The following is a 12,291-nucleotide window of genomic DNA, read 5'->3' as shown; positions in this document are numbered from 1 at the left end:
AACCAAAAACTGGTGATATGATAAAACAGATGATATAATGGGTTTAATGTTTATTAATTTCTGTCATTTACATTTGTCAAAATTTGTCAAATTTGATTTAAGGCAATATACAAATAATTTATCAAATAATGAGCCACTCATTTGGTCTTCCTTACAGCAGAAAAACTCCTAGTTTTCTTTTTTTTAAAACATCACAAACATGTGGATACCAAGCATAAACAGAGAATTTTATCAATTTCTTTTTTGGTGTTTGGCTAATTTGCCAGAATTTGCCAGTGACAACTGTTGGTGTAGCTAACTATCAACTGTCACAGCTAAGACATGGTTAACTATAAATTAAATCATCTCCAAAATAAAGAATTCAATTTAAAAATCTTGCTTTGGATATGCAGCTCAAAATGTATTTCATTCTAATGCATTTCTCACATTCATCAAACTTTATTTCTCCATCAGTTCCCACATCTGTCATCTATCTCTCTTAACCTGTTTCTCACTCTCCTACTCACTCATTTCAAAGCCTGCTGTACTCGTTGTGTGCAGAAGCCTATAAAGTGTTCTCCAAGAGCCTCTCTAATGACCTCTGAGACCCAGATGCCCTGCTCCAGCTCCAGCTAATGGAAGGAATGCAATTAACTTCAACACTGGCACCTGAGAGGCTGGAGCAAGTGCATGTGTGTGTGTTTTACGTGAGAGAGCATTCGGAAGTAACAGATTACACATAATGGGATTACAGTGACTCAGGAAATACCCAGTTATCAGATTACGGATAAGAAATATGTGATTGTTTATTTAATTACACCAGAAAACATTTTCAATAGGAGAAGGATTTTTTATGCTACATAATTTTTGTCTGAAACAAGTGAACGCTGTCACCAATGGAATCTTATTTAATACTGCAGAACAAATCAGCAATAGTACTGTCCACTCGTCCTGATTCTGTAAATTAGGAGAAATAATCCACTTAGCTTCATAATCTACATTATATGTTTTATAGGCAAAGTAATCCAAAAGTAACAGAGCATAATCAGATTATGTTGGTGACTTTCGGCTAATCCAGTGGATTCAGTTACAGACATTTTAAACTGCCAATCAGTCTGATTATATATAACACTGCATCATAAAAATATCCCTACAGTGTGTGTATGTGTATGGCCAGTGTGTACCTGCTGTATTTGCCTGTTTATATGAGTGCATCTTGAAGCAGAGGCGAGTGTGTGTGTGTGTGGGGGGGGTCTGTTGCTAAGCAACGGGGGTAGCGTATCGTTGGAGGACTTGGTAGCTGAGTGCTAATGTGCTGCTGCAGGCTCTGGTCTGTTAGTGCACCCCTCCCCCCAGCCCACCACTCATCCTGCACCAGCATCACTACCACCATTGCTACTCCAGCTCCACCCCTCCCTCCCTGCCTGTGGCCCTGTACAGCGCTACAGTTAACCGTCGCTAGGCAACTGCCTCCATTCTCTGCCAGCATGCTCGGTAATTGGCCGGTGGCATGGTGGTGTGCCATTGCCAGATCTAGCCAGCTGCACTGACTACTGCCTCCTCATGTTTCACGGCAATAACCCCCCCCCCCCACACACACACACACACATAAACACACACACACACACACATAACCCACCCCCTCAGTCTCGTTGCTAGGCTACACATTTAAGCATCCATGCCTCACGGGAATTTCATTGGCCAGAGCTGGATGGCCCAGACCTGCTGCTCTGGTTGTTTCTCAGAAGTGAGGCACTATGAAGGGATGCATGTCCATAATGGGGACATGCAAGGACAGGGCCAATTTCTGGCTACCCAAACCAAAACACTGTAGATTGTTTACGGAACATAAATTTTGTTTTATCAAAATTATTTTCTTCATTCATCGAAGTCAGTTTCTTTGGTATGAAGTAATACTCAATATTTGTAAAGATTTGTTTGATTTGTTATCAATTTGTTCTGCCCTGGAGGTCATTCTTTTCTCACTTGTTCATGACCTCATCACAGCTGTAACCTAATGCAGAGGTTCCCAACGGGTCCTTTGGTACCGGGCCCTCAGAAAGGCTGAATAAAACAGTATTTTATTGATTATCGGAGTCTGAAAGATCTATTATTTTGAAAAAACACTCGTCTCGGTCATGTGATATGGTACATCAAAAATTTAACCCACAAGCTAGCAAAAATGAGTAAAAAACAAACGGAATTCAGGATGGTGAGTTGTTTTTAGCTGTTTCTATACCAGTCTGTGAAAATATTGTTTTACATCAAACTGGTCTGTGCCGCAAAAAAGGTTGGGGACCGCTGACTTAATGCACATCTTTTTCTCATCATTGAACGTTACATGATTGCTGCTAATGGAGTGCTCTGTAACATGGCTGCTTGTTTAGTATATTTGATAGAAAATGCTTGAGCAGGTCATATGTCAAGAGTTGTATTGTTTTCTCATTTGCTTTGGCTTTTGTATTTGAATTCCCATGCAATTGTGGTTCTTTAGTGGCATTTAACACAATGTAAAACACAAATGTACCTTTAATTGAACCACAGAAATACTTATATATATACTTTTTATTTTTATTTTTCCATCACACTAAACCACCTTCTTCATATAGGTACTCTGCTTCACAAAGCGGTTGATCTATTGATTGCCTCTCTTTTGATCACATTTAACAAATTAAGCCCCCGTTTGTTTTGAAGCCATTCAGGCCGAGCTGGTCAGATTGTTTGTTTTTAACCACGATCACCACTCCAGATGGGATGTGACTGATGCAGGCAACATCTTCAGAGGTGGCACAGCTAGCAGATTGTGATTTCCTTGCCATTATGTCATGTGACTGGCCTAATTATCACTGTCCTTTCCCATACCAGCATATCTGTAGCCTCCTCTGCCATAATCCACTTCTGCAGCACTTCTTTCCACTCCAATTTTTCCTCTCCTAGTCTCATTTCACCTCCTCTTCTCACTCTCTCATCTACCTTGCCTCTAATACCCCCCTCCCCTCAATCCTCACCCTCTCCACTTCTTCTTTCGCACCACTTTTCTCTACCCTCTGCTCTTCTTCTGCATGTTCAGCAAGATTAGACACCAGTGGGAGCTTCTCCGTCTCAGTGTTATGCATTGCCTTGCTTTCTTTCTAAGCCCCAAAAAGAGAAAAAAGAAGGGAGGCATTGAAACTAAAAAGAGTACAACTGCAGTGTAATCAAAATATGCAGGAAATATTCATTTAAATAGAATCTCTGCACGTAGACCATACAAACATCAACTTGAAGTCAACAAATATTTGGATTCATGATTCCACACCTGTACCACAGAGATTTTTAGCATGCCCACAGAAGACAAACAAGCGTGTGATTGGTGGATGAGTGATGAAACATGTGCTTATGCATGTTTTTTTTTCTTCATCCCTCAGGTGAGAAGCCATACAAGTGCTCGTGGGAGGGTTGCGAGTGGCGATTCGCCCGGAGCGATGAGCTGACAAGGCACTACCGCAAACACACCGGTGCCAAGCCTTTTAAGTGCAACCACTGTGACAGGTCTGTCAAAACACAACTCTCCCTCCTTTCCTCTCCCTTATATGTTTTTTTTTTTCTTTTTCCAAGGGTTATTTGAAGTACTTCAACTTGCACAGCAGGCTATGTTTTTCCTTTGTGTTTTCACACAGTTTGGTTTACTGAAGAAGTGCTACAAGATGACGGTAGCACACCCAAATGTGTTTGGTACTGACCCAGTTTAAAAGTGCACAGGCAGGATTACTTATGTGTGCTCCTCTCCAACACAAACAAGAACCAACTTTATCTGTCTTTCATTGGGAATCCAAAAAGTTCTTATTCACTATGCCCACATTAGGACGTGTGCAGCATATTAATAGTGAATCTTCTCACATGACCTTAATATGGAAGCTGTTTTCACACTGGGCCAGAGGTGTAAAATGGTTGTAGAACCCATTAGCCCAACCGCATGTCAACAGTATGAAGTATACATTTTCTGGAGGGGGCAGGAACTAGTTTTTAATAAGCCACACTTTTTGTTTGTTAAGTTATGAATGACTGTGAAAAATGATTATGGATACCCAAGCATAACTAAACTGTTCATCACTGATGGAAAATGTATTTGGGGAATTCCAAAAGCCACCGTGACACAAAGTACAGGTGTCTGTAAAAACAGCTTCAGCCTGGCTCAGTGATTGGAGAGACTAGACTGTACAGTGAATGGTTTCTGGTCTGATCACCGTGACCTGAGAGTGTCCCTGAGCAGAGCAAACTGACAGCACAGCAGCTTGCCATACACAGGATTCTAAGTATCCCTGTGTAAAAATCATTACTAAAAATTGTAGTTTTACATTTGTTTGAACTCAGCATTGTTGTCTTCAAAGGTTTTTCAATAATGGATCTCTAACTCATTAAGTGTCCCAGGCCATCCCCCTGCTCTTATAAAGCAGAAAATGCCTCAGTCTCAGTCAGAGGTGTGGAGGTGAATGGCTTTGTCAGTTTGAAGAGGTGATCTCTTTTTGTCTGCGACTCTGCTTAATTAGTCATCCTGGCTGTTTAATTATAAAGCACAGCAAAATGTTAATTTGCTGGGCTCCTTAAATGTGAGGTTGATGACAAAATCATCAAGGATTCAGCAGCTATTATTCACTATGAAAAGATCAGCTTGACTCAGACACAAAAATCTTTACTCCTATTTTAATTACACTCTTCTGTCTGTGATCTGGTCCGGGTTGATGCCTCTGAGATCCCAGAGCAATATTGGCAATTGGAGACACCAGAGTATTTAAGGCAAGAAACCCTAGGTTAAGATTTGGGTAAAAAGGCAAAATGATTAGTTTGTATAAAGTATTAATATAATGTATTCCTACTGCTCTTTGTACTTTAACAAAATATAAATACTATGGTCCTTACATAGGCTGTTTTATATGTAAAATTACTGCCTTTTAATTTTAATTTGTACATACAATACTTGTACAATTTTGTTAATATTTATGTAATGTTTCTGTTTATTTAGTTTAAATTCTGTATTAATTTTATTTGTATTTTTGCTATGTTGATAGATTTGTCATATTTTTGTCATATATAGTGACTTAATGAATCATGTATAGGTTCATTATGAAAGGACAAAAAGAAATCCCTTTACCTTGATGTGTATGAAACTGCATGTGTCATGGTCATCTGTGCATTTGTGTTAGTGGCAGCAGTCAAACAGTGTCACCTTAATCAGGTCTCAGCTGGACAGACTGTAAATACAGTATCCCCACCCTCCTTCTCCCTCTTGATTTCCCACCTCCCACCACCACCAGACCCGCCTCCAGGCACTTCCCTAATTCAGGCACACCTCTGTCATGTGTTACAAGGCTCCCAACCCCTCAAGCCCAACAGAGACACATACACCCTGCTGAGATGAAGGAAGAAGGGAAACAAGAGACAGAGAAGATGGGGTGGAAGATTGAGGATGGGGAGAATGGGGGAAGTAGCAGAGGGGGAGACAGACCTACGGTGTGCCAGCTGGTGTCATGCCCCCGAGTTGTGACTCATACTTTACCATCTGTCTCGCCGAACACACACACATTTACACACAGACACGCACACAAAAACACCCTCCACGTCTCCTGAGCCATTCATTAATTCCACGTGTGTGTGTTTGCGTGCAGACACTTATGTAGACAGAAACAGTCACACACACACACACACACAGATGCAGGTGTGACAGTAAGACAGATGACTGGTGGCTCATCACAGTGCAACTCCCCCTCTTGGCCAAACACTGATTCATCTAGACATCTTCGACAGTTGCCTCTATCTCTATGGAAAAAGTCAATATGAAACTGGTGTCAAAAAAAAAAAAAAAAAAAAAATCAACAGTTGCAGAACTGCACAAGAGAGTCTGACTCACAAACTGGGACTTCATACAGTATTTAAATGCTTCTGAGTTTACTAGAGCAGATTAAGGCATTATATCAAGTGTTTTTACTTATTTGAAAGTATTTTAAAAGTATTTTATCTCATAAATGTTTCCTAGTTTGTTTGTTGTATTGGTGTGTTTTAACTCTTCATTAAAAATTAACCAGCAGGTTCTAGGTTCAACCTAAGGTTCAACCTAACACTCATTTAACAACCAGACCTTAAAGACATTTACCTTTAGTTTGCAAATAGTGAACATAAAAAACACACAGTGTGTAAATAGTTAGTCTCATATAATGGTTGCATCTGTATGTAAGAATACATGCAATAAGCAAAGCATCAACTGAAAGCATACATCATGTCACTTTGTGGCAATCAGTTTAAAAGAATGAAACATTTCTGAAACCAATGGCCAGCATATTTCCAGAGCAATTTCATTTTTCAGCATGCAGCATCACCCCAGTAATTCTGCAAGCCTGATTTCTTATGAGAGGCTTGGATTCATCTAATTTAGCTATCGTTTTACAGCACATGTTTTGTGTGCTTCTTTTTTTTTTCCTTCCTCCCCCCTCCACCCTGTTCCAACAGATCCATCTGCAGGCTCTCTAGTTATTCATGGCGCAGCTGAAGTCATTAGGAGTGCTGCTGAAAATGCTGATTATGAATTAGTTACACATATACTAATTGCGTGTGCATTAGTGGCTCAGCACTCACTAGCTAACAGCAACATTTAGCTCAATCGACAAAACAAACTTCTTTCCCCTGCACTGGTAACAAGCTAACAAGCTAACAAGCTGTTCTCTGTTTCTGTCTTTGGTTGCAGGTGTTTCTCGCGGTCAGATCACTTGGCGCTACACATGAAGAGGCACATCTGAGGAATTTGAGAGAGGTCAGTGGGAGTGGAAGAGAAGGGAAGAGGATGAAGGCAGGGTGGAAGAAGGAGAAGGAGTATCATCTGCAGATAAATAAAATCACTGATGTGTGCGAGAACAGTGGGATAGACTCAAAAAAACACAAGACTTGGCCATTCTGGATTTAAGGGTGACACACCGTACAAGGATGCTGACTACAGACAGAACAAACAGACAAACAAATCTAAGTAGCTCTGTCAATCTGCGCTCGGCCAGTTAGTCCATGATGACACATCTCACCAATGTCTCCTGTTGTTGTCCCATGGATGATACTGACGCTCCATCCCACCCTTCATATGTGCCTCAGAGGGGATGTCACATGATGAATGGTGGACCACGTGCCTGTAGTTGGCATCTCTTTGTTTAAGTCGTTGCAGTCTTTGCAATCATTCCCCCAGTGAAACACGTCCAAAAAATTAGCCCTGGTCATTTAATAGTTAGCACACCAACACCAAATTGGAGCAGTTGTACAGTAATTTTAGTGTGCTAACAGCAGAACTGCTGTTTGTATATTCAAGATTTCCTCTTTTTAACACACCTTAAGGTGAGGAGAACAGTTCATTTTCAACAGTAAGTAAACAGCATCTGTCAAGGAAAGGCAAGCTGGCTTTCACTCCTTCAAACTTACCACAGCCTTTACAAATCACCAAAGGGTTTATTATCTTATATATAGGAGAGATAATAATTTGACAATTTTTCATCTGACTTCTGTCACATCTGCTAACTACATCCATTATAAATCCTTCTGGTTTGATGACGAGTACGTGTTTGAATGGAGCATAAGATTGGATTTCCCGAAATGTTGAAGATGGGAGTGTGCTGCACTGATGTGCTGTGAAGACTGATTGAGGCCATCCAGGGGGCGGCTGGCTTTATGAACATTATCCATTGAGGATTCCCACTGGATGAGGCTAACTAATCTACCCTGGGAAAGATCTTTCATTTTCTAGTAGGTCAGCTGAAACCAAGCATCTCAAAAGATGGTTGATGACTCCTAAGAGTGTTTTTCTTCTCCAGAATCTTGGCTCTACAATAAGTTGTTGCCAGAAACTGTTGCACAATTGACTCTTTGCAAACATTTTGTAAAAATGCCTCAACATCTTTAACTGGAAGACAACTGGGGACTCACCAAACGTTGGCTTTCACATACTGACAAAGTGTGGACAGCCAAATGCACAAGTCAAAGCAGCCAGCTGCGGCGATAACACACTGAACGCAAACAAAATGACTATGTATGTAAAGGCTATATTGTTTCTAAGAAAAGATTTTCCTACTGTTCAAAAAAAGACAGTTGAAAAGGTGATTTTGAAGAAAACATTGGAAACGAATGCAGCCAAAAAAACACAAGTGTCTACTGTAGATGCCTGAAATGATCTCTTTGGCTTTAGAGAGTGATTGGCACCTAACTAGCCACTGGGTTGAGGAGAGTGTTGTCCTCTCCACACCACCCATGGAGAACTCCAGTTTAGCAACTGTTCAGACTTCATAGAAAAGCAGCAGCTCTCCTAATCTGGCCCTATGCATATCTAAGAACATCCCTGCTGACTCCCTGACCATACATGTATGTCTGACTGCAGATTTCTGCTTGTAGGAAGACATATGACACAAGTTGAATCAATTGGGTGGCCCTTTTCAGAGTAAATCAATGTGAATGTATCTGTTGTTAGTCTGTATGAGTTGCTGGACCCATGACAACACTTAAATGTCATTGATAAGAACCAGATACCATTTGTGTTCACAGTTTCTCTTTTTCACATTAGAAATGAATGGTTGGACTTAGAATAGCTAGCTAGTCATAGCTGCTAGCATTTTACATGTTATTGGCCATACTGAACCAGCAGGAGGTCATGAGTGTAGCTTTCCAGTGGGTAGCTGAAGTGGGTTAGAGGGGCAAGATCTGCTCAGTCAGCAATGATAACTGCCCCATCAGCTCAAGGATCTGCAGAGGAGCAAAACCCACATGCACTCAGAGACTTACATGCACTACACATCATATATAACTGAAATTAATATTTGTCCGTGAAGATCTGACTCCTTCCCATCAGAATAAAGATGCATAAAATCCAGATCTTTCCCATATGACACTGAAAGTGCGATGTCTTTATTCTACCAACTAGTTTTGGTTGAATACAGGCTCAAGTGCACACAAATCAAAATGGTAGCTTGGGTAAAAGTAGATTGTCTAGATACAGGCCAACTTTATTGGAAATGGTTGTATTGAAGTATTTATTCTTTATTTTGGAGACTTTTAATACTTTGAGGCACACTGAGGCACACAGCAGTCTGCTCCTTAGCAAGGGAGACACAAAATTGATTTCACTCTGTACACCAGAGGCGCATTTCAATTTTGGGTATGAATGCAACCCAGCTTATTCATATCTTGACATGATCTTTCTGAAACTGGAAGTAGATAACCAATCAGCTCCTGTTTCACATAAATAGTGCACTTTTTCTTTTATAATGTGAAAGCCAGACTCCGTTTTTAGTTTGAACAGCTAGATGATGGGGCTCTATATACACAGACAGGAGGTACAGGAGTAACTACAATAGAAACCAGCTGATACAAGTTTTAACTGCTCTTTTATTTATGAAGAGTCTAAAAATTCCCACATCCAGGGTGCACTCTACCAATCATAATGTTGGCATTATTAAAACTTATAGGTAGTGACAAACATTTGGGATTTGGTTCTTAGATCTAAAATATCCAGTTCAGAGGGGAAACGGGTTAGCAGGTTTGTGTTATTCCTGTTTAGCCCGACCTTCAAAGCAGAACATAGAATGAAGAATAAATTTTTATCATCAGTGGCAGCTCTACTTGTGTGTTTCAGTATTTCAATGGGACATTCTCCTGTTGAACTGAATTGTCCTGAATGTGTGGAAATGTGCCGCTCTTTTTTTTTTTTTGTTGTTGTTGTTGTTGTTCTTGATCTTTACTTGTCATAGACAGCTGAGGACTTTGGATTGAAACACTGAATGTTTGTTTTTTATGTTCACCAAGACTTTAAGGAGCCAAGACATGGAATTATTCCAATTACAGAACAGTTTAAAATTTGGTCCGACTCTTCTTGTTACTTGACACAAACAAAATTGTTCTCCTCGTGTACGACAGGAGCTCAAAAACTGGGATTTCAAATGTGAATGTGTTGTATGAAAAGGTTGTTTCATGTTGTCTCCAAGGATTCAGTTCAGTTCTGTGTCATTTTAAAATGAATGATTGTCAATTCTGCTGTGCCTGTGTGTTCTTTGTCTGTTTGTATTTGCACTCTGAATTTTTGGAAGAATCACTTGCATATCTGATGTTTTCCTGTACACTACACTTCACATATGACCTTTGATGAAAAAACACTGATCACAAAGTCTGTATAGAAGCTGTTTTTAGCACAAATGTACACACTAATGCATACATACTCTAGTCACACACATTGCAGACATGCAAAGACTGACACAAAGTACTGCACATGCACGCAGACACAGATTCATACATACAGACACATGCACAAATTCATACATGAATATGAATATGCAGAGCCAGAAACCACACAATCACACACCTGAACGTACTCACAAATACACACACAAACACATTTATTCTTTGTTCTCCTTGTGTGCTTTTCACCGTATTTCATGCCACCTTGTGAGAGTCAGAGATCCAGACTGCAGTTCTTGCTCTCAGCAGAGGGGGGAACACACATTACTATGTGTGACACCACCTCTGTTTCCACCAGGTCTGAATTTCAAATCAAACGCACCCCCTTTTTCTACCAGCATTCCCTCATCACTTCCTCCTCCTTCTCCTCCCTCCCTCCCTCTTCCAGTTTCTCAGATATGATCCCTCTCAACTCCTCTCCCCTGTCCGGCTCCCCCCTCCAACCCTTCTCTCCTCACCCCACTTCTCCACCTTTTTCCTCTGTTGTCTTTTTTCTTTTCTTTCGCTGTACAAAGTGTTTCAAATTTATCATTTGTATATTATGATGTATGGGTACGATAATGTTCTTTATTATGGAAAAATGAGAAAGATTTATTTTTGTTACTGGTTTGTTTCATAATTCCTTTTTTAAATTGGTATTGTAATATCTCTATGCAAGGAACTGTTCAGTGAATCGTTTTTATTTAAGAATGTAATTATGTGTAATAAATGGTAGAAGCAGTTTGGCATGGAGTATTCATGGTTCTTGGCTGGTCTATTAATGGTGGTTTCATCCAGCAACAATATGCACCTAATCATTCATCTTCTCTTAGAATATTTTCTGATTTCTTATCAAATCCCAATCACAGAGCCATTCAGATTGCGAATAATGGGGACCTGGAGTACATTCACATACCCTTTGACTTTTATTCTCACTAACCAAAGCACTGCTAAGGACTGGCTGCTTTAGGTTTATTGCATTTTTGGACTTAAATCTGCAAACCAACTGGTCAAAAGTGGGCAGGAAAATGAATGTACTGCTTTTTGCAGCAAACCACCCCTGGATGAATAAAAAACCTCAGATTTATCATTCCTTTTGATCAAACATAGGAAATGGGACAGAATATCCTCACTTTCCCTGTTTGCACTCTCTCGTTGTCTTCTGCCAGGGAGCTAAGGCATGTAAATTAAAATCGTACCAACCAAGGTGATGACTTATCCCCCTTTCCTGTCTTTTGACCATGACTAGCTGATAAAAGGGTAATCGAATAACTAATGGCTAATTAGGGAGTAATTATTCCCTGGTAATGGCCCTATGCAGTAGATTAATTCTCTTTGGGTCTTTCAGCACTAAACTCCCATAAGGTTTTTTGTTTCATTTAATGCTCCTTAATTGAAATGGGCACCCTCATCAAGAAGCTTACATGTATCTGTCGAACTTAATGTTCTGTTATCTGTAATTACAGACAGACACATATCATCTACCAAATTATACCTACTAGGTCAATTCCAGAGACAACTTATGAAATTAGAAAGGAGTCATTTTTCTATAAAGGTCACATGTCCCGTGAGTGTTTTTCGATCATTATTTTTATTCCATGTCATGAAAATGAGGTTGTAACTGAATTAAATGGTTTTACTTTGTTTCAGCAGAGAAAGAACAACATTCACATCAACACATATTCATGAAGGTAACACATGTCCTCATGGAATTTAATGATGCATGTTTGAGTCTGTTTGAGTAAGAGTTACTTCACTTTCTGTGTGAAGGGTTATGCACTTTTGATTTGATGGTAGCACTAGATTAGTGTTTATCAAAGGCACAAATGCCAGTGTCACAGTGATGCCAGTTTTCTATAATGTATGGTTTACTGAAACCAAGTTGGACCACACAGTTTGAGTTGAAAATGAATCTTTCCACACCCATAACCTTTCTTTTCTAACAACATGTGATAGGTGGTGAATAAAACAGAATCAATGCACAGACACACTGTGGAAAAAGGTGCATTTGTTATCCAGCTAATTAGATCAGGGATGCCAAGCAGAATAATCTAAATAATAGAAAAGCTGAGTTTATATACACTGTGGTTGAATGTCTGT

At 39.9% G+C, this 12,291-nt stretch overlaps 1 protein-coding gene across 1 annotated transcript in view; it reads left to right on the top strand.

The window, feature by feature from the left end:
* The window catches only part of klf7a (Kruppel like factor 7a), a 34,058-nt gene extending 23,125 nt beyond the window's left edge, over positions 1 to 10,933 (top strand). Inside the window, exons 3-4 of the mRNA XM_026302203.1 lie at positions 3,387 to 3,510; positions 6,698 to 10,933. Of these exons, the coding sequence (XP_026157988.1) occupies positions 3,387 to 3,510; positions 6,698 to 6,749 (176 nt within the window). The 3' untranslated portion in view covers positions 6,750 to 10,933. The remainder of the gene's footprint in view (positions 1 to 3,386; positions 3,511 to 6,697) is intronic.
* Positions 10,934 to 12,291: the final 1,358 nt, after the last annotated feature.

The sequence above is a fragment of the Mastacembelus armatus genome, chromosome 2 (genome assembly GCF_900324485.2).
Source record: "Mastacembelus armatus chromosome 2, fMasArm1.2, whole genome shotgun sequence".
Lineage (NCBI taxonomy): Eukaryota > Metazoa > Chordata > Actinopteri > Synbranchiformes > Mastacembelidae > Mastacembelus > Mastacembelus armatus.
The sequence above is the reverse complement of the archived record's forward strand: the minus strand, read 5'-3'. Positions and strand labels throughout refer to the sequence as shown.